This window comes from Pseudopodoces humilis, chromosome 3 (genome assembly GCF_049639895.1).
Source record: "Pseudopodoces humilis isolate 2021_Gansu_Grassland_sample_001 chromosome 3, ASM4963989v1, whole genome shotgun sequence".
Taxonomy (NCBI): Eukaryota; Metazoa; Chordata; class Aves; order Passeriformes; family Paridae; genus Pseudopodoces; species Pseudopodoces humilis.
The window spans coordinates 9,980,008-10,003,201 of NC_142202.1; the positions used below are offsets into that span (position 1 = coordinate 9,980,008).

General features: G+C 40.7%; 1 protein-coding gene across 14 annotated transcripts in view; it reads right to left on the reverse strand.

The window, feature by feature from the left end:
- The window catches only part of EHBP1 (EH domain binding protein 1), a 206,078-nt gene that overhangs the window by 139,416 nt on the left and 43,468 nt on the right, over nucleotides 1-23,194 (reverse strand). For all 14 annotated transcript variants that reach the window (XM_088053031.1, XM_088053030.1, XM_088053025.1 and 11 more), the window contains exon 4: nucleotides 21,908-21,961. In XM_088053031.1, coding sequence (XP_087909157.1) covers nucleotides 21,908-21,961 — 54 coding nt within the window. The remainder of the gene's footprint in view (nucleotides 1-21,907; nucleotides 21,962-23,194) is intronic.

A 23,194-nucleotide genomic window follows, 5' to 3' on the forward strand; every position in this document is an offset into this window, starting at 1 on the left:
CCAGGTCAAGTTACTGATTTGGGAATTTCTCAGTTAGGCCAAAAAACCACTTCATAAAAGACAGAATAATGTTCTTCAAAGTGAACACATCAGCAATATTATTGCAACATGAATGTATCTCCATTATTAAATTCATGACTGTGGTTTTTTTATTCTTTTGCATCTTGCTCACAGCTTCACAGCATGTGCCAAAATCACCAGAATACATAACAACAACAGGATACAACACAGTTGGAAAAATGCCTCAAAATACAGAGAAATTGCTGGACCTGCTGTTGCTCTTCCCTCTCCTTGTATCTCCCTCCCACTGCCACCAAGGGGACACACTGCGAGGCCACCACTGCCCTCAGCTCTGTGGCTGTGATCCTCACCACAACATCCCCTCTGGAACAGTCAGCTTTCCAAGGAAGTGTCTCCATTCCAAAAGACAGTTCTCTTGCCCATGCCACTTCATTACTATTTCTATTATCCAAACCTGCAGCTCGCTATCAGGGGCAAAACCTCCATGATACAGCTTTAATATACAAGTCTCCTCCCAGCTGTTATGTCAGAGCAGTGTGGCTGGCAGGGGACGGTTCCTGTGCACAGCACGCTGCTCTGCAGAGATCAGGAAGGAGAAAAAGCCACGGGATCTGCGGATCTCACCAGTGCTGCCCTGCTGACGGGTGAGCCGAGTCTGACGCTGGCTGGAAGAAGCAGGGGGCAAAGGGTGGGAACACAAGCAGGGCAAAAGGGAGGCAGCTGAAAATTCACATCTGTGTGAAGCTGGAATAGGGACAAGCTCACACATGTCAGACACCTCAGCTGTCACACCCTGTGCACACACAGCAGCGGGAATAGTGTGTGGTGCAGGTGCAGTTATTTATTTAAATCTACGTTTATAAACAACATAGTATGTATTTTAACAGCAAGGATAAACATAAAGCCTTCCAAAATGCATCTCAGCAATAAACATAAACCTCAAGGTTTTGAAAGCCCATTCTTCCCTCCCTCACTCTCTCCAAATTTGTTTCAATCAGGGAAATAGCTAAATGGGTTTCTTCTAACTTTGTACTTAAAGTAAAATTCACCTCAAGGCTGACAAGCATAGAAAATTTCAGTCGAATGGGTGATTTTTTTTATTTTTTTTTAAAGCTGCAATAGCCTGAAAACAGGGGTTTGTAATGAAGCTGCCCCATCAACCATAACCACACTGTCAGTAGAGCAACACAATCATATTGCCTGTGCAAAGAAGCAATGCATTTAACATTTTCTTCACTGTGTATTATCTATTAGCTGAGTTTGTCACATAGATATGTGGCAGTTCCCTGCAATACTTATGAATATATGGCAAGGCATACAAGAATCCATCTATGTCTGCTTCAGCACAGGTTTGTCTTATTACATTTTGGCAAACAAGTTAAAAAGCCACCCTTCTCTTATCTTAGGTTTCTGTTAAATACTGTTACTATCAAGAAATAGAAGTCGTCTGAAGCAAACACCTCAGATCTTCCCATTGCTATTCTCTATTACTAATGCACATTACATGTTCAATTCTCCCTTGCTGTTCCTATGAAAAAGGTCTTGTCAAAAACAGATTTCATTTTTTCTGTGTATGCACAAATTAGTTATGGATGATTAACAAAGCATTCATTCTTTTATTTGCTTTGGCTGAGACTTGATCTGTGTTACATTCATGGGAGGGAAGCACTCAATTTTATGTTGATTAAATATGAAACACTGCACTCTTGATAAAAAGAGTTGTATTCAGAGCTGCATATTATACTGACAAAAGATGCATGTTCTTGGGCTAATAGTTTCTTAAACAAGTTTTTCCAGATTTTTAATTGCAAAAAACTTGATACAGTCGTTTTGGTTTTTTTCCTCTCAGCAAGTACTGGGCATTGAGAGCTTTGTGTCCCAAAGCAATCTGGTGCAGCCTTAACAAACAACAATTGTTATTTCAAATTGAATACAAAAAAAGGAATTTTCAAGTTCTGCCCCACAATTTGATTTCTTTAAACATAACTTGCATTATAAAACTTTTTCTAAAAAAGACTGCAAAATTAAGCAGGACAGACAACAAATCATAATTACAGATTTTGTCTTTTATTACATCAAAAATTCAATAAAAATAGATGTACTGGAGAAGTCTTATGTAAATTTACAGCCAGTCATAACTGAGAACTTAGCCCTGATTTGCTGTCATTGACTCCAGCTATCACAGGATAACATGTGCATAAATGCTCCTCAGTAAGGCCCATAAATTCTCCATGTCTATTAAACACAGTGACAGAGCAACACCAAAAAGGATGCACCTCAGTTCAGCAAGGTATTTAAGTGCAAGCCTAACTTTAAGTACACAAACTACTTGTAATTAAACCAAGTTAAAGAAAGCCATGTGACTAAGCACCTTGTTAAATTTGGGAACAAATTATTAGCCCTTATAATCCAGGAGATTCTATCTTGGGGTTTACAGCACATGGAGACAAACACAAGCCCACAGAAACACGCACGCAGGCAGAACGTTGTGATACTTTTGCAAGAGGGGATTTATTTTTAGTGTAACTATACACAGTGAGGGCAGCTCTTACTCGGGCTAGGAGGAGGTCTGGCCACACATTCATTCTTTTCTAAACTTTCAACAACAACTGGTGGTCATATAAAACTTTTGATAACGTTCCTATGCCACAAAAGTAAGTCTGTTCAGTATCTTTCTTGCACGTCACCAAAATGAAAGCATGAACTTAGACTCTGCAATTTCACTGCCAAGGAGAGAGAGTCCTCCCACAGCATGAGGCTAGAAACAGCCAAAGAAAGGGAATCTTGATGCAAGCTGGGCTTGGAAAGGACAGCTAGTGTTCCACATGGAAGCAGGTGATTACTAAGGGTGCCCCTGAAATATCACAGCGCTGCATGAGAGGACAACAGGAGAGAAGAGATGGAAATTTGACCAAGCAGGTTACTGCATGGTCTCTGAGTGAAAGGTCTCTGCTCCCCATGAAGGGAGATGCCTGCTAGCTGGCAGGTACCTGAAGAGCCCAATAACCCATCTGGAGGAAGGTCCCTCCAGCACTAAAGGGAGCGGACAGAAACGGGCCAGTGAAGGCAGCCAGGCCCACGTGGAGCAGCCCCACTGCAGCACTGGAGCTGGGGGCTCCTGCTGGGCACAAGAAGCATGAGGGGTCCCAGGAACACCCATCCCTCCCCATGGCCCTCATCCAGAGCACAGGCACAATGGAACAACCTCCACCTGTAACCATCAGACAGCGTCTGTCTCCAAACCAAAACCCAATCCCACTTTTCCAGCCACAGGCTCCTGCCTTGCACCAGCCATGGCACTTCACTGGCTCTTCTTTCATGATGCAGTTCCCCTCCCTAAACCAGCAGAAAACTCACCCAGAAAAAAAACCCACAATGTTTCAGCTGGGTCAGACTGAGCTCTCCAAAGGCCAGGAGAACACCAGCATGGGCACACAGAGGGGCTGCTGTACACAAAGTGGGGAGCAGGGAGGATGGAACAAGAAACCACCTGTTTTGACAGCAGCATACTGAGAATGGTGCAGCCATCACATGGGGTTGCATTTTTATGCAGTATTGTGTGGAGACTTACTCTTCCTGCTCCAGCCTGTGTGAACTCAGCTCCCTGTCCTTGCAGACAGAGGATGGTTGAACTGAGACAAATGTAATTTTTTTTTCTTTAAGGAGCTCCAAAAACTTTTTTTTTTTTCCCCTTTGCTTCAGGTCACATAAGAACACACAAAAGGACAAAGCAATAAATGCTCACATGCACTTTCTTGTCTTTATTTCCATTCTCTGGAATGAGGCCAGAGACATCTAAGTAGTGCACTCTGTTCTCTTCCACTCCCTCACAGAAATTATGGACTCTCCTTTGCAGCCAATTTCCTCCTCCTTCTCTGTCTGGGCCCAAGCTTCACCCACCACAAAACAATGTTCCCCTGTTTCTCTCCAGGGCCCATTCTCCATGCATCTCCCCAGGCTCCCTGAGGCCTCCCAGACCTTTAAGGCTTTACTTTTACAGATCCAGGATGAAAACCTGTTCTTTCTGCTTCGATTCTGGGAAAATTCCACTCTCTCCCCACTTTGCATATGAACTCGGCCGCACTCATTTCCTTCAGGTTCGGCCTCTCCACGGTGCTGCCACTCCTGAGGGCACTGGCATGTCAGCAGCCCTGCTCAAACCTACCTGACACAAGTCTGAGAGCTGTCTTGGAAAATACAGAAATGTTTCATGGCACAGGTTCTTCCCAGTCTAAGCCTGAAATTTTAAATTGGGCACTGGCAAGTCAAACAGCGGGTATGTCACATATTACACCACTCCCCACTTTTTAAAACTAACTAAATTTATTATTATTAGACTTGCACAATTTATAACTCGTAAAAGTAAGTGCTTCAAAGTAAATGCCAGTTTCAAATAATCGGTTTTCACGCATTCTTTTAAAAGGGTGTTATTCTCCATATTCCAGCTACCCCATGAACATTCCTGGAGTGTTACAGGCACAAGCACTGTCAACAATTCTAAAGCTCCCCTAGAACAAAGTTCACATATGTACAAAAGGCAAAGATGTTCCTGATGGCTTGTTTATTAGTATATCGTGTCACTTTCTAGAACAAACACAACAATAAATTAATAAATACTGAGTATCTTGAATGAATGTATTTTCTTCTCTACTTTTTGGCTGTTTAGTTAACACAATTCATGGATTCGAAAATAATCTCAGTGCTAATTAACTTAATATTTGATCCATCCATACTTTAAATTATTCCACAATAAAAGCAAATAAAAAAACAAAACTAAAAAAACCCACAAACATAAGCAGACTTAATCTCATAATTATTGTTACGTAGAAGCACTTACGAGACATATGCATTAATGAATTATCAGAAAGTAGTGCTTCAGTCACAGGTAGTCAGCATCAGCACTCATATAATATTACAGGGAGCCTGATGTTTTGGCAAAACTAGAACAGGAAAAAATGAAACTAAAAGGCATATTGTACATGTGACCTACAGGACTGGGATTATTACCTCTAAGCTTATTAAGAGTAAAAGCTGTCAGTCGGACCACCCCATAACCAGGGAGGAAAACTGAGATTACTCAGCAGCAAAAGGCATAAAAAAGGAGACGTGTCTTCTCAGAATGGATAGAGGCAGAGAGTGAACCACAGCCCTGCTTCAGCTATCTGAGCAGTAATTGGCTCACAGGAGCGACTGCCACGTTAAGGCATTATCATTATCTAGCTCACATAACTGGAAATTCACGCTCTGTTCTTTAAATTGGCTTAACCAGCAGCATCTGCAGCACTTTAATTAATTACAGCAATTGGCATACCTTAAAAGTAGATGCACAGATCTGAAATGATAATGCCCCATGAGTAATAATTGTAAACTAGCATTAAACCAGAGCTATCCTAAACAAAAACTAGGGTATACTGTTGGGCTTCAACAGAAAACAAGCTTCAACCTAGTAATTATTATTGTCTGCCCAGGTTCACCAACAGATACTACAATTGTACGTGACACTTTACATCCAATTAGCTCAGGAATGCAAAAGCTCACAACATGTACAGCAAAAATCTGTTCGGGGTTCGATGCTATCCAGTCAAAATTTGCTCAGCCACCTAAATTTGGGGTTCCTTGAAAGATAAACTTTGAGTTAAAATCATAACAGAGACTGATTACTGCTGTTTATTTTTAGAATACTCCTTATAAAGAAATACAGAAGCCAGACATCACAGTAAGCTCAGAAAGAAGTTCTTTTGACAGCCATTAGCTCTGCTTCAGTAAAAAAATCCACAGGCGCTGTACGTAAATGTGGATTTATTTTCTTTCCTGATATCTGCCACTCTAAAATACAGAAGAATTACTTGGAAAAAAATTTGGAGACAAGACGTTAAAAAACTCTTTTGTTCCTTTTATGTTCAGTGACTTGAAATCTTTACTTAGAAAAAAATAGTTTTTAAACCCTGACAGTGAAATCCATGTACACATCCTGGAAAAATCTAAAAGCTGTTCATACCATTTCCAGCCAGAACACAAAACACTATCAAGATTTGTTGTGACTTGCTTCTGTACAATTTCTGGTTTAAAGACAGATTTTACGTTTAATTAGCACCATGCTGCAAAACGGGACACAATAATTTTAATCAGGCATCTTGAATGTAATGGAAGTTTAAACATTTAAATAGCTCAGTGTTACTAAATTAATCAAACCTGATCCTCAAAAATTCCTAGGTAATTTAGGGGTCAGAATACCTGGTAATAGGCCACTATCAAACCAAATTTGAACTCCCCATTTATCAAACACAAGTCTCATCTTTCACAGCCGTGTGAAAGAATGAAGCACAGCTTTCTTGATTCTAGTAAAGATGTAAAGTTTTGAAAATATTTTTAACTCAAAGAAACCCAAAACCAAAGACTCAGCTAAGGGATGACTGGTTCTAAGTTGCAAAAACTTTAAGCATCTATTAAAAATAGATGCTGCAGCACAAAATATGCCTTTGTGCAATGTTGTCCCGTGCCCATTTCTGAAAGCATGGCTGTTTTCCTTGTAATTCACAGAACTCACACAGAGGCACAACCTCAGCAAGGCAGAGTGCAAGCCCGAACAGCTAAAATACCAAGGCTGATGCAGCAGCAAAAACCAAAACCAGCAATCTTATGTAGCAACTCACACCACAGAGACATGCAAAAGGCAGCCAGAGGAGAAAAATACCTTTTCTAAAGCAGCAAAACCAGTGACTGTGTTTATATACTCTGTGCCTACTGTGTCTGGGCTGTGCAGACTGCAGCAAAGCTTCACTGGTATGTGTAATTTTAAGACATGAATATCCGTGCTCAGAAATACTCTGATAACATGTTTATCTTGGATGTACAGAAAACAACTGCATGCACAAATAAACAGATACAGTCAATGCAATGACGTTCATCTCCTAAGTACCCATTTATAAATCCCAATCTAGAAACAATATGCGCTACTAAAGCACAAGCCTCTGAAGAAAAATGGCCACAGTGCAGGAAAAATAAAAAATAAAATAAAAATTCTTATCTAACACTGATACTTATTCCACACAGTCACCCGTTTCTGATGGAGAGGGATCACAAGTGCACAATACAAGTTATTCGTTGACTAAATATCATCCTGAAATGCTTGGATATAAAGGTTGGAAGGATTAACACAAAAGGTCCCACTCCAAGACAAATGTCTCCTTCATAGTTCAGTTCACAGCCATCACAACTGCTCAGTCAGGCCTGCGATCCCAGAGCGCCGGGCATATACCTGTGAACCAAACACGCCAAACACTTGGAAAATCTCTTGTTGATACTGGCATATTTTTAGAGGAGATTTTAATTACCACCACCACAGAGAAACAGACTTTTTTAAACACGTGAAGATCCCAAATAGTTTCCGCTTCAAAACTCAGCACTTTCTGAAACAATTGCCACAGAGGAATTACAAATTTGCCAGGCTGGCATGATTCACACACCACCACTTCCTCCCTTCTCCTCATTCAGTCTCTCACCTTTTGCAAGAAAAAAACTGTGAGACAATGGAACAACTCTCCCCCAGTTTTAAGCTGTTCACAGAAGCCTTACATGATTTAATTGCACATTTATATAGAGGCCACTTTTCAAAATAAATGCAGAGAAATTAATTAATTAGCATGCACTAAAACATGTTGAGATCTGGTATAACAATAAAATCACTTTCTGAGTTTCCAACAAACCATAAGTTTTAGGGGGGAAAAAACCCTGCCATTGCAATTCATATTTCTAAATATATATTTGGATTTAAACGTTCTTGTCTAATACTTACGCTCTCTCACATGGCCTTACATTTCAGAAACTATCTGAACTGGGCTTATCTTCTTTTATTTTCAGTAACAGATTTCAGTATGAAAACTAAGATTTCTAAGGAAGAAAGGGCTGAATTTTAGTGCTGAATATTTTATCCTTACTGGATGGTAATTTTTCTACTCCCTCTACTGGCATACTTTAAAAGCAAGTGAAGAAAAACCTGAAGGGCATTCTAGCTTGTAAAACGTAATGAGAAAATATTTTTTGTAACCTCAAAATAATTGTTTGCACAACCCAGCAAAACATTATTCTTAAATCTTGGGGATTTCTAAGCCATCAACAATTTTTTGCCAGATTTCTTAATTTTAAAAATTAACCGAGCACCTCAAAAAAACCCATTCTGGCCACTGTGTGTTATAATTACTACCAAGTCCCATCACCTGTCACTGTTCTGATCAAAACAGGTCACTCCCTTAAATATATTCTATAGCTAAAATACCTGAAGACTGATCTATGGAATAGAAATCTACATGATTACCACAAGTCTACATAAATAAGCAAAAATAACCTGATCTCAACGAGTTGCTACTTAAATGTTAGACAGTGCTCTGTGAACCATTTTATATTAAAATTGGATAGTTCTAAACATCACACATACAAGAAGTATTGTTTGACACAGTGCCATTTTGATGATAAACTGCAATCTACAGCTCAAATAATTCTAGCCAGGGATTAACATTTCAGAGGCTGAGCCAGAGATTATGTGTGTGGATCTTGAATTTCATCATCTCCCTTCGGCACAATACCTCATTCTTCCTTTTTTCATCTATTCTCTCATGAAGGGTCAGGAAAGCTTAGCCTTGCTGTTTCATTCATTTCATCTCTACATTAACCAGATACCTTGCAGTCTTTAGTTCTTACGTGTTATTCCATTACAAATACTACAGCCACACTGCACTGTGCTCCGGCTAATGAGGCATGTACCAAATCAAAGGCTGCCATCAAGTGGTTGTAGCACACTGCCAGCACTATGCAAAGTTAGTGTTCTGCACGGGCTTTCACCAGGGCACACTGCTCAGGGTGGACTAAACTCTGCCCTGATTTAAATCTTTGGGGGAAATCCAGACGCTAAGAGATGGTGGTCCCACACCATTTCATTTCCTTCCTTTCAAATTCTAAGGTCCAGCCTAATAGCCAGCACCACCACACAGAAGATGTTCCTGTTTCTCACCGGTCTGGATCAGCATTTATATTTATTCAGCATTTATTCTGGTTTCAGAATTTCTTCCATCACGTTGCTCATCACTGTGCATCAGTGGAGACCAGCCTTAATAACCAGTCACAAGCTTCCCAGCTAGCAGAGGGACAAGAAGGATGTCACAGAGTGGGGGTTTCACACAAGATGGGGAGAATAAACGCTGTTTCTTGTGCCACCATACCCAGTTTCAAACCAAACTGAGTTAAAGATTGTTAATCTCTACTCATACTGAACTTGGAGATAATGCAGAGCTCTTTGCTGCAGCGGTAGTGATGAATATCTTCAGCATTACTCAGCGATTTGAAGCAACCATGCCCCTTATAGATCGCTCTTCAGCACAAACATTCCATTCCACCCACACAACTGTATATATTTCCATATAGATACTGTATTGCCACATACCACCAGCTCTAAACCACAGCCTGTTACTCCAGCTCATCTTTGCCTGACAGATAGAAAAACAATCAACCACAACCAAAGTAAAACCCCCTTTCAAAGAATCACAGATTCACCAAATAGGCAAGGTGGGGAAGGACCATAGCTGGGATCATCTAGTCCAACCTCACTGTTCAAGCAGGGCCCCCTAAGAGCATGTTACTCAGGATATTGTCCAGATGGATGTCCATCTCCAGTGAGGGAGACTCCACCACCTCTCTGCGCAACCTCTCTAGCATTTAGTCACCGTCACAGTAAAGATTTCCTCCTCATGTTCAGGTAGGGCTTCCTTTGTTCCAGTTCCTGCCTGTTGCCTCTCATCCTTTTGCTTGGCACCACCAAGATGAGCCTGGCTCCGTCCCCTTGATACCCTCCTTCAAATACTGATACACGTTGCTAAGAGCCCCTCACAGTCTTCTTTAGCCTAAACAGGCCCAGCTCCCTCAGCCTCCCTCACAACGGAGGAGTTCCAGTCCCTACAACATCTCCATAGCCCTCCTGTGCATTCGCTCCAGGACCCTCTTGTACAGAGGGGCTCAGAATTGGACACAGCACCCCAGATGAGGCCTCTCCAGTACTGAGAAGAAGGGCAGAATTACCTCCCTCGACTTCCTTCTCGCTTTTCACCAAGACAGATTTTTTTTCCCCCAATGAAAAAGAGAGGTGTCTTTTTAAAAACTGTAGCAATTTTGCTACTACAGGAAAAAGGCTTTGCACGTGCCATGGGACACAGAAGTTTTGTATGATAGGGATGAGACTAAAGACTACCCAGATGTGTCTTCCCAGATCATGTCCATCCATGGCATGACTTCCAGAAATCCAGCTGTCACTTAAAATAACACCTACCTTCCATCTTGCAGTTGCAATGAAAATACCAAGAAAATATTTGAATGTAATTGATGAAGACAGACACAATTCTCTTCATTTCTGAAAGGGTTTGGCTCCAAAGTATAAAAAGCTGAAGAGCCATGTTCTCCCTGCTGCCAGCAGTGCCTGCCCATCCAGCCTCCCTGGGTCTCCCATTGTCATCTGCCATGTCTTGCACCTTGAACTTCTCATTTTCATGGAACTACACAAAAGAGGAAAGCAAATACTAGAACAGTAGCATTGGGAGAAAGTTACCCAAACAACCTGGGACTGGGGAAGAGAGGTGAAAAGGTATAGGGTTTTGTCACATACAGATTTTGAGGATAGTTGATTTCTATGTTCTTTTTGTATTCTTTTCAGAATTAATTTAGCACTCAGAAAGGGGAAAGCACTACCGAATCTCCCATTTCAAATAATGTCTCACTTTTCAACAGGGGAAAAAAAAAGCAGATAGAACTAATTTTCATTTCAGGGATCTACTTTACAGATGAAAATAGGAGACACAATTCTTCACACAATTTTCAACATCACTTCTGGTTTGTATGTGTATGTAATATTGTATGTGTTCTTTGAATTTTGTGCTGTGCCTTCCTGTGACTGGAGACTGTTTCATGGAGTTGTTTTGCTTTAGGGAGGAAAGCTTTAAGAGTTTCTTTAATCTTATCCCTTGCTGAGCAGAATACTCTTATAGGATAAATCATTAAAACTATAAAAACTGAGTCTTTAAAGAAAATCTCTGAAAACTATTAAGTGTATTTATTTTTAGCAGGTGAAGTCCTAGAAGTCAGACACTTTTAGGTGTATCTCAGGCTATGCTGCACATGGTATTAAATCAAACTTGGAAAACCTGCCATCCATCTTGCTCAGTCTGCCATTCTGCCAGGAAGGGCAGGTTGGTTTGTTCTCAGTTCTACTCTACAGAAAACCCTCCAGAAGCAGAAATACTGCTATTTAACAGTGCAATGTAACACACAACTGTACCACCTTCAGGCTTTAAACAAATCATGCTTTTTATACATATATGTATATGTATACGTATATGTATATGTATCTATCTATCTATCTATCACTGCTGAAGTATAATGCTGTGGATAAGGAATGGTTCTCCCTGATTCAGTGCTCCCAATGAGACTCTCCAAACCATGTTCCACTCACTCCCTGCCTGCCCCCTCCTGTCTGGGGACTTGCCCACTGGAAACTGCAGCAGCATTTACCCTTGAGGAATTTCCTCTGACGGTCATTCTTCCTCTCAACTCACACACCCATGTTGCCAGGGCACAGGTGGGTTTTTCCATCCCACTTCCTCTTGTTTTCTCTGTGATCAGGGAGATAAAACCCCAGGGTACCTCGTGGTCTGAACCCTCTCTCTCGAGAAGCAGGGTGCTCCCAGTAGCAGAGACTCTGGTCTGTACTGGTGGGACACAGGACATTTCCTCTGTACTCAAGTCTTTCCAGTCTGTCCACAGTCCTGGATTGTCTTTCCACAGCTCAGGCACAGGTTGTTGGGGAGGCAAAGAGATGGTTTTCATATTGCTGGAGTAGGGCAGTCACCTGAAGCACTGTTTGCTCTCCATTCACTGACAGCAAAGCCAGTGAGAACAATGACACACTCCATACAAATTTCCACCACATGGATTGTGTCCTCTGGACCTCATCTGGATCTACAGGGGACTCTTGTAATTTGAACCCTTATAGATTACCTCCAGCACAGCTGATTGTCTCGGGTACCAGGTACCTTCCTCCATGGCATCCCACCTGCCTGTGGGTACTATTAGATCATCCTTGGGAGACTTTTCCCTCACACTTGGCAGGAGTGGCCTCCAGAGACACAAGAGTTTCTATCCTCTTCCCAATCCCCTTGTCAATGCCCACATTCCAGGGATCCCAGGTGCTTGGTTTCCATACCATGGGCCATGATATCTCAGCATTGGAGCAGCCAGGACACCAGGGGCTCACCAGACTGGCAGCTGAAATTTTTATCTCACAGCTCAGTCTGGGACTGGAATCAGGTGATTGTCTCTGGCCCTGCCTCTTCCTCCTGCTGTGAGGGCCCTGTTTCCTCTTCACCCCTCACTATGCAAAATGATTTGGTCTTGGATTTTTCCTTCTGTACAGGACCAACTGCTACAAGCTGTCACTCTGCCTCAGCTCAGTTTGAGTGGCCACAGTGCCTGTAGGTCTGATTTCCTCCTCCCCCTCCCCCTGAGGATGCTGTCCAGTATTGAACTGTGTCCAGTGAAGAGCAGCCAGGACCCAGAACACCGCAAGAAGTTGCTCCTCTCTGGAGCTGCCACAGCATTCTCCTTGCAAACATTCTATCAATTCACCAGGGTCCCATTGTTGTTCAGGGGTAAACTTCCAAACCATTGGAGCAGAGAATTTCCCCAAATACTGGCCCATTTTCTCCCACATCCCATGGCACTCATGACTATCCACTCTTGGGGCAGATCTTTGAATGACCTTCCCAGAAATCTCTGTCCTGACTCTAAGCAGATGCAGACTGCACTGAGAAGTCATAGCAGACACAGCAATAAGAAAATGCTTTCCTTAGCATCCAAGGGAAATACAAAATTCTCAAAAGCTGTTGTAACAGGCCTGAAGGAGGAAAAAGGAGAGTGAAGCTGGGGAAAATCATTCTACTCTGTTCCCCACTCAGACTGCAAAAATTAACCCTGTCCTGGCCAGAACCAGGACACATAGTCCACTGTGCTTAGAACAGCAACCTTTGAGTTCAAGGATACATCTCTGTATGAGTCATACACTTGGCAAAAATTCAGTTTAATCTTATATAACTGCTAATATGTGGAAACAGAGAAAACACTGATAAACTACAAAATGCCCTTTAGAGCACCTTATTCAACAGCATTTTATTCAGGCAACCTTTCTAGCCAAGACTCAGGTTGCCACCATACTTAAGATAAACCTGAAAAAGTTTGTTTCTACTGCCTGTCAAGGTTCAAGAAACCATTTGATTTCAGATATTGGCTCAGATATTGATAATGCAGAACAATGAGAAAGGACAAACCTCACATGAAAAACATAATATAAGGGTGTAGCATCATTTTAGAATGAAGAATATGCTGGGAGGAAAATGAATGAAATGGCATCAATTAAGTTATGGAGGTCAATTAACTTCTCTTATATTAAACTCTATTAAGACAGCTAACAACCAAAGATAAGAGGCTGAAAGAAATAACACTCAGAGCTATTACACTGCCAGATGGTTTTCCTAATAACAAGGGTTTTCAGGAGGCCAGAACTCTTTATTTTCCTGTCAGCTGGCCATAGTTCTGCTGGTGGCCACTATTTTTAAATAATACGCTTTCAGTTAAATTACAACTGCTTTCATGTACAATCCTATCCAGTTACTTAATGCAGAGCTACATTTTACACAATAATGGATATTTTAATTCTTTTTTGACACATATTTCTGTACCTTGAGCACATGCAATTGCAAGGTATTATCTCAAATCAAGCAAAATATTCAATTTGACTCCCAGATTACCTGCCTTTGAAGGTGACTTATGTCAAAAATATTTTCCATTAAATGCATTGCCATTTTTCCCATTTTCCACACTGAATATTTTGTACTACATGGCAGCAGTATATGCTGCTTCTTTAACACCATACAGTTACTAGGTCAAAAATGAAATTTATCCATCATAATGCTGCCCCAGACAGTGTTATTTTACATAATGATATTTTGAACTGCGTCAAGAGCAAATACACAGCCATGACTGTGTGGAGATGTAAAAACACAGACACATAAAACCAGAAAAAACGTGGCAAGCGGAACAAGCTAAAAAGCAAGTACTTTTCTATTAAAAGGCAAGTTGCTTGTCTCAGCTTATGCCTGGAGTATGATTAGAACCCCACTGTAAAACAATTACCAAGACACTCTTATGTATTTGATGTCTGAGAAAGAAACGACCTCATGCAGACTCTGGCTCTTGCATGTGCTGGCCAGTGTATTTTTCTGCTCATTTTCCATGAATAAACATATGCTAAGAGTGGCTGAAACACACTGCTGGTTTTAAAAATGCCTAATGTAGCATTAGAGGCTTGTTTCCAAAGCTGTCTGCCTTGTTTATCAGCTTCCCCCCCTCCAGCTGGCAGAGGACACCACTGATAGCAACTCCAATCAGCTGCCTTGTACAACTCGGCTACAGGAGACAGATTCCTCTAGAAGGAAATAGCCTCCCCTCAAAAACCCAAACAAAATGGTTCTAAGCAATTTAGAAAACACTTGTACCTTACTGCTGTGAACCAATAATAACTGTAGAAATTAAATGTTGCCGCGTATGTTAGTGTACCACACTTTGTGAGGCACTAAGCCAGAGCCTCACACCCAGGGTGCTCTCCCTGGAGCCCAGGGGCTTCCTCTTTCCAGCTCCCACTTGCAGGACCCTCCCATGTAACTGTAGCATAAACACCAGAAATGAGATGTCTCCTTCACCAGAAAATGTTAAGCCAAAATATAGTTTTCAAAACTGCCATAGCATCTGTCAAATTATATTTGACATAGATGCACTTAGTGCAGCTACTAAGGCAGCATCAGAAGCAACACTATTTAAAGGACAGTTTGGACACTGCATTTCATTTAGGAGATAAAGATTGAATAACAAAAGGAAATTTTCATAACTGTTTTTGAAAAAACACAGTAAAGAAGAGTTTGATGAACTCACATTTCAGTCAGGATAGAAAAAAGCTATTAAAGTGTAAAAAGTTAATTAGATATTAGGAGTTATTTTAACGATTTCTCTAAAATTCTTATTTTAAATAAGATTGTTGTCATGTCTCAGCTCTGCTTTAATAGGTTATTATGTATTAATGACAGATAGGATTCACAGTGGCCCTAATTCCAGGTGATCTGAGCACAGTCTTGGGTTGGTCAGAAGAAAAATGCCATTGCAGACAGTAAGTTGTATGTCCTAAGTGAACAGTAACAGGCTTTGGCTGGGGATACAGGAGTGGCTGCAGGTCAAAATTAATCAATTAATTATCTGTGCTGTTCAGAACCATTTATGGAGCTCTTGCCCTCAAAATGCCTGCCTGGAACCAGGGCTGCTGGTGCCTCTCCTTTGTGCTGGGCCATGTAGAGGGGAAAATACCCAGAGTCTTCCACACCTTCCTTGTGTAACACTTGCCCTAGATACAGGTGGTGGTTTACTTATCCTACAGCCTGTGGTATAGAATTTCTCCAGCAGAACTGAAGCATGCAATCCACTTCCACTATCTTCTGTGCTTTTCAGAGAAGATGCCAAATCCAAGGGGATTGTTTAAGTAAGGAACTCCCGCAGGGTCAGTGTGGACACACAGGGGAGTCCCTGTGTGACTCTCAGACACCCCAAACCAGAGTGATCCACCCTGTGCAGAAGCCTCTCTCCTGCTCCTTTCCACAGTCAGGACCCTGCCCTTGATAGTATTTCCCTTTTAGTTAAAACTGCCCAGAAATGCCATCATGGAGCACAGAAGGAACAACAGTGTATTACTGGAAAAGCACAGGATCAGGCCTCTGAGAAAGATTTCCTAGCCCGGTTCCCTTACAGCCAGAGCAGCCAATCAAGACAACAATTTCTGCAAGTTTTGCTCCAAAGGCCTAATCTCGGAGATTTCTCAACTAGAACAAAGTGCTAAATATTTAATGTAAGCAAAAACTAAAAGTAAAACAGGTTTTCTGAATCTCTATTACATTTAAAGCAGAACAAGAGTGAGACAGCTGACAAAGCAGCATTTAATTCCTAGCTATATCTAAACCAGAATACTCAGCCTAATTTACACAGGCAGCTAGTCACAGTTCACATAATCACACACAGCAGAATCTGACAGGGGAATTAAAGGACCAAGAAAGCATGTCTGAACTATGAGCTATTCTAAATATATTAAATGTAGACATTTAATTCAGGAAAAATCTAACCCAATCTATTATTTTAAGCAAAATATTACTTCAAGCAAAAAGTACAAAACAAATGGATAGAGAGGCTTTTACTACTGTTTCTTAAATAAAAGAAATAGCCAATTTAAACTTAAGCTCTCACATGCTACAAAGACACACTAGAAGAAATACCCAAGATTTTGTAATAAATTCTTATATAGCAACTGATCAGCTAGTAAGGAATTCATCCTGTTCCTATGTCAGTCTTTTTCCCAGGTTTTTCCAGCAAATGGCATCAGCAGTACTCAGAATTTCAATTCCCTATCCCTATGCTATGCTGGCATTTGCTTCCCAACATCTACTTCCAGAAACAGGTGGGAAGATTAGACATGGGCTTTCATTTAGATGTAGAGCAAAACTTGCCCTTGCAGAGTTAGTGTTGCAGCAGCTCTGTAGTAAAAGGTATTCAATCACCCACAAATTCTGGGCTAATTACTGTTCCTATTCAAATGAGTTATTTCTCTAAAAGCTTCATCTGGAAAACAACATATTCAGAGCTGTATCTGATGAAAACTTTTTGCTAATACCTCATTTTATTGTATCACATTTAAAATTGGTCTGCTTTAAGACTAGAAACAAATTCATTTCTATGTCCCACCACCTGCCCTCTCTTTCCCATTACTTTCACCTTATTTGTCACCTTTGTGATGTTATGATCACCATTTGTGGTGCTATGCCAGGCATTTTAAGAGAGAGAAATAATCTCCCCAAACCTTTGAGGGATAAAACATGCTCCAGGGCACTCAAAATGAGAAATCATCATAACCATGATTCAGGATTTCAGAGGTGACAGGGGGAAAGGTGGACTGGGGGATGACAACCACAAAAGAACACACATGTACCAATAAAACAAAGCTGGTTTATGTCAATTGTTCTGTAACATATTGTAATGGTTCTTTTATTTTGAGGCTTTGCTGATATTTCAGTGGAGGTCAATTCAGAACTCTTTCTAGGCTGAGGCTCCTGAAACTACACAAGAACAACAGACAGAAGGAAAAGTCAGATCTTGTATTTTCAGCCTAAACTTGTTATTCTTTATAACTCTTCCCTGAAGGCCAGCTTGAACAGCAAACTCTATAGACTCCTTTTTTCTCTCATTCCAGAAGTTTGAGTGGGTCTATTCAAACGGGCATTATTAGAAAATATTGTCTAAAAAGACATCGAAGCTTTTTCAAGGACTCTCTAGAAAGGACAGATGCAGAAGTCAGTCCAGTTTCCAATGTCTCAGTACAAGAACAGCCTGGAAATTCTGCCTGGAATGCTTCCCCAGGCAGGTGACAGAGTGCAAGCAGAGCTGGGCACAGCTGTTTCCTGAAAGCCATGGGCAGCAGGAGCAGAGCAGGACACTGAGCTCTCACCCACATAAATAAATCCGTGGAGAGAGAATGCTAATGACCTGCTAATGCAATCATGGGAAGTGAAATCCCACATGCAAACACTATCACATTATTGGGGTCGATTAGTCAGAGGCAAGAAGGAGGAAGCCTCCAGCCACACGGAGCAAAGACTGTTCTCCAGAGTTGTAACTGCTAAGAAAATGAGCAGCCTCAAGAGTATCAACCAAGATCTGGGCCAGAATGATTCCCCACAACAAGGACAATGGAGCACTGGAAGAGGCTGACTGGCAGTGCTGCAGAGAGCCCACCTTAATTTTTTAATTTTTTTATTTTTTTTTTTAAACTGTTTAGGCAAGTGTTTGTCTGGAATTATGCTGCCTTGTGGCAACAGTACAAGACAGCTGGCTCCAGCTCCAACTCACAGGAATCTATGAGCAAAGATTCAACAACAGGCAGAGCATTTTTCTCCATTCATCTGCCAAGGCTGTAGGTCTGGAATTAGCAAAGACCAAGTTTTAATAGGCCTGCCACATAAAAAGAGGGCTACAGTTTGTGTCAGGAATAACAGCAATTATTGTCAGTGGAATTTCCTACTGGAAAGGGCTTGCTCACCATAGCCCTGAGCCCTGGGAATGACCTATGGACAACGGTGAAACATAAGCACAGGTGGGAAGATAGAGAAGCCTACTATTAACTTTGGAATATATTACTATGCTATTAGAGACAGAAACATGAACTCAAAAATATTTTTGACAAAAAGCTGGGAAACTTGTTTCACAGTCTGTGCATTTTCAAGTCGGAAAACATTCCATGACTTTCACAGTTTCATTAAGAATGTAGGAAGCAACTGTCTATAAAACTGCCAGCAAACAAGTAAACATTATGGTTTGTATTCAGTGGATGTTCTTAAATACTTTTCCATGCTTTGAGCATGCTAGGAAGCAAAATGACATTTTTCCATTGCTTCAGATACCTTTATTTGGCACAAAGTTCTTGTGCATAGAACCAGTGAAAGCTTCCACATCTTTGGACCAATTTAAACCTCCTCTCTTCCCTCCTATCCCTTTCTCATTCCATTAGATAAACAACCTGAAGACAGCAAGAAACACAGCCCAAAACTTCAGGTCAGCTGAACTCTTCTCAGGAGTTAAGTCTTTGTTTCAAAGCTGCCCTCCCACCTGGGACCTCTGAGGGGACACAGACAGTGAAAGGACCCAAGTGTCTAAACAGAATATATTCAAGTTACCCACAGAAGAAATGAAAGAGAAAAGTCACTTACTAAAAGAAGTGGCTTAGAAAATGGGGGGCAACTCATCCTTGTTTTTTAAATGGAATAGTCAAAATACACTAACACCAGTCTGTAAGATTTTGAAAGCCTATTACCACTCTACACATGGGCAAGTCTTATTCTGAGTTATTAATTTCTTGCTCTCCTGCTTGCAAGAGCCAACCTGAACACCCAATGTTATTAAAAACAGCAAAAGAATTCCAAGAACTGCCTCATGAAGTAAAAGCAGATAATCAAATACACAGAACATGGTTAAAGAGAGATGGAATTAGAGACAAGAAAGTTATCAGTAAATATACACAGAACACAGCTGTGAAGGAGATAAAGACATAGAAAGGCTGATGGAAAATGAATACCAGGATTTAAATGGTAAGAAACTGCTCTACGATCAAACTATTTATGGATCATACATACAGTAGATGACAAAGTTCATATACTAGAACACAAATGCAGAGTGACTAGGACAATAAAAATACAGATAGAAAAAAAACCCTACAATAATCAGGGTAATGGATCATGAAATACTGTACATATACCCCAAAGAAGAAAATAACCACAAAAAAAAAAAAAATTCATTTAAAGCGTGGCTTTCTTGCTTTCTTGCACAAATCACCTCATCACTACTTAAAAATCCCTCTGAAAGTGAAGAATAAGCTTGTTTGGAATTTGGTAGCATCTGCCTGCAAAAGTATCAAACTGCAGTTGTGTATCTCTTCTACCTGCTCTTTGCTCAGCCATACTGAAGCAAAACAAAATTATTTTGGAGACTGACTTTAATACTAATTAAAAAAAAGAAACAAACTCAAAAATTTTAGCAGAATTTACATAGCTTTACAACTAAAGCACAGCCCTAAGCTCTTCAGACTTCAGTATTTTGTGTTCTGAGTATTGCTGATCAAAGAGGAAAGGAAGCCCTGCAGCTTTTCAGGGCAGAAAACATCCTTGGACAAAACAGAAAAGGTCCCAAAGGACTCTGAATGTCCCCGTGCTTCCCAAAGGTCACCTGGTCTTGTCAGGTAAATAACACATATATTGTTGTAAAACCAGGCAAATGACACTTTAGGCCCAAAGAGGGTAAATGCCTATAATTTAAGGAGTGAGGAGAACAACCTCCTGCCTCCCCTGTTTCTAACAGGCAGGTGTTGCATGCTCTGGAATGTCAGCCAGCCATTGGAACATTTGCCTCTTGCTCGAACCGATGAACATGTTTTCATCCACCACTAAGTGGAGCTGTTACCCTGGGAAAAGAGTTTCTCCCTCTATTCCGGCATAAAAAAAAAAAAAAAAGCAGCCAGCTTTTTAGTTTCTTTATCTCTCAGTCATTTTTGCAATAAAACTATTAAATTTATTATTCTGAGGATACTATTTCTATATCCTCCAATCAAAGAATAAACATCTACCTCCCAGTGACTATTTGGCAGTTCTTGTGAGATGAACTAACAGCACAGCTGAGGTTGTAAAGAAGTTCCCATGTAACAGAGGATTGCCCTGCACGGCTCAGCAAAGGCGTGAGGCAGAGAGCAGGCAGCAGATGGTCTGCAGCCACCTCTCCATGGAATACACTGATGTGTAAAGAAAGCAGGACACAAACTCAGTCTACATGCCCCATATAAAATCCTGAAAAATATCATCTGCAACGTCACAGGAAATCCAGCTACACCCAGAGGGGCTGGCTGAGAAATACACTGACAATTGTTTTATCCAGAGCTACTTGTATGGTGACAATTGAGGATGGAGACTTCCCCGATTAAAATAAACTACGTGAGAAAGAAAAGGAAACTCCAGGAAACAGTAACTCAGTAACTAAACTGTGTTTTGTGTTAACAAGTGTCTCATGTGAAAATAGAAACTTGACATTTAGAACCAAAGTATAAATAAAGCACTTTGCTTTCAGCCTTTTTAAATGTTCAGTTACTGGTGATAAGAATAAACCTTAGCTTTAGACATTCAAATAATTTTCCAATATTGACAAGAAAAAGAAGCATTTTTAGGTAAAAAAAGATAGGCAAAATCCATTGCTTCCCAACACTTTAGTGCTATGTGGTAGTACTTGGTAGAAGAGCAATTTATTTTTTATTTAAAAACAACATAAAAATTAAATCATCTTCCTGAGAAACAGCTCATAATGAAACTATATTTATGAGCAATGAACACTACCTTGCTACCACAAACTTTTAAAATCTATTTGAAGACAAAGTTCCTTTTTCAAGAAAACCCCAGCAGCTTCCCCTTTTTTCAACCCCAGAGCGGAAGCTGTGGCCCAGCACAGAAAAGGGAAAGGAAAAAAGTACTTCATGAAGCACTTGCTCTCTGCAATGTCAGGCACTGCAGTTTGGCCAAACCTCTTGTTTGCACAGCCCTCAGGAACTCAGCTCTCCGTCAAGCTCTGGGAGCTGCTGGCTTGGAGGAGTCAGAGACTCGCAGGAGCAGCTTCTGGGTTTTCACTCTGCACAGGACATGCAGAGGGATCCCAGGGAGCAGCTCACAACTCGCACTCCCCGCTGCGTGACCACGGCTGCTCCATCCTGCCCCAAATTACTCACCCATCAAAGGCGAGCAACGAGCCCCTGCTCTCCCCTAGAGAGTGGCACTCCAGCCCAGAGTTGCCATTTGGGACATACAGATGTCATAACCCAGCTCTGACTTGTTCACCGCCCTGCTCATACACAAATAATGTGTCACAGCCCATAAAACAGTGAGTCATGACCCAGCTCGAACTTGTTCACTCCACTGCTCACAGCAAACTAATGCAAGGCAGACTGATGCTTGCAGGGAAAAAATTCAGCACTCCCCTCTCCTGTATTTTAATTGTAATGTAACAATAGGTATTTTAATAAGCCTTCATTACTACAGAGCTAGGATTTACAGTGGTTCAGCTGCTCAAATTTTATTCAAGATTTTTTCAGCATCTGGACACCTTTTAATCTTTTTTAATTATTAAGTCTTGTATGTATAGAAAAACAGTATATATAGAAAACATTCCAGCTTACATTCTCTATGACAAACATCCATTCCTTGTCTTCAAACTCTTCAGCATGGGGATCCTAGAAAAACAAACCAAAGAACTTGAGTCTAAAAATAATCCAGGATGCAAGAGACTGCAACACAGCCAAGATTTTCGTACAGTCTGAATTATTTTTACCCACAGAAGATGCCAGAGGGAAATATTTTAGCTAGGATGTAGGCTTTATAGGATGTCCACTATATGATGAACAAATTGGGGTAAAACTGCCAGTGAGGATTTAATAAAGACTTTTAGAGATACAAACATGAGGTTGATGCTGTTGAAGGCCTGTAATTCTGTTTCCTTTTATTCAGGGGGGGAAAAAAGCAGGGAAAAAAAAAAATCTCTCTTTAATTCTCAAGTTTCACATCCCAGATAAACCAAACAAATCCAAATCTTGCAGATAACAGTGGAGGGAGCCACTTGCTTCCATCTGGAGTGAGTAGATGCACACCCCAACCTCCTCAGGCCCAGATTCTATGAGCACAAGAGAGATCCAAAGTCACAGCTTCAGCACAGCACCTCCTTCCACTGCAGATTTCTTCAATACTTATACTGAGTTCACAACATTTCTATCATATCACATGTGAGGATCAGAAAACATTTTCACTAACAGGAAGAAAAATAACAATGAAGTTCATATATTTGGCGCTTTTTTTTTTTTTTTAATTTAATGAGCTTTCAGTCTGCTGGAGTGGTCTGTATTGTTGTTGTCTGAAAGTAAAATAACAGTGGAGAAGACACTAAGTTGTTCCTCTCAATCCTCTACCAAGGATCTTACTTTAAACAAAATACTTTTTTTAAAAAAAATTATTGATCATCCAGTCTGAGTTCTGAACAACTGCAGCAAAATTTCTACTCCTCGTGCAAAATAGATTCTCACACTAAGAAAATGTGTCTCAAGTCTTTCTTTTGACATGAAACCTGCTTTTGCTATACCTCAATTCTATCCTATTATTTCTAGTTTCAGGAAAACACTCAATTCTCCTCTGATGTTTGCATGCCATAGGTCTTTGGAAGTAAATGTCATTTCCATATCATCAGCATTTACCAATGTCATATATCAGACCCCCTCAGCATCTCAGTTTTCTTGCTTCTATTTGGCAACTGGTCCTGACACTACAGCAAGCACAGCAGTTCCATCTTGCTGCTTTAAATTAACAAAATGCATCAAGATTTTTTCTCTACTATATTATATCCCTTAGTACCATCTTCCTTTTCTTTCCAGAATCTTCTTGACACACTTTATCTTAGTCTTTGCTTTAACCCTTGT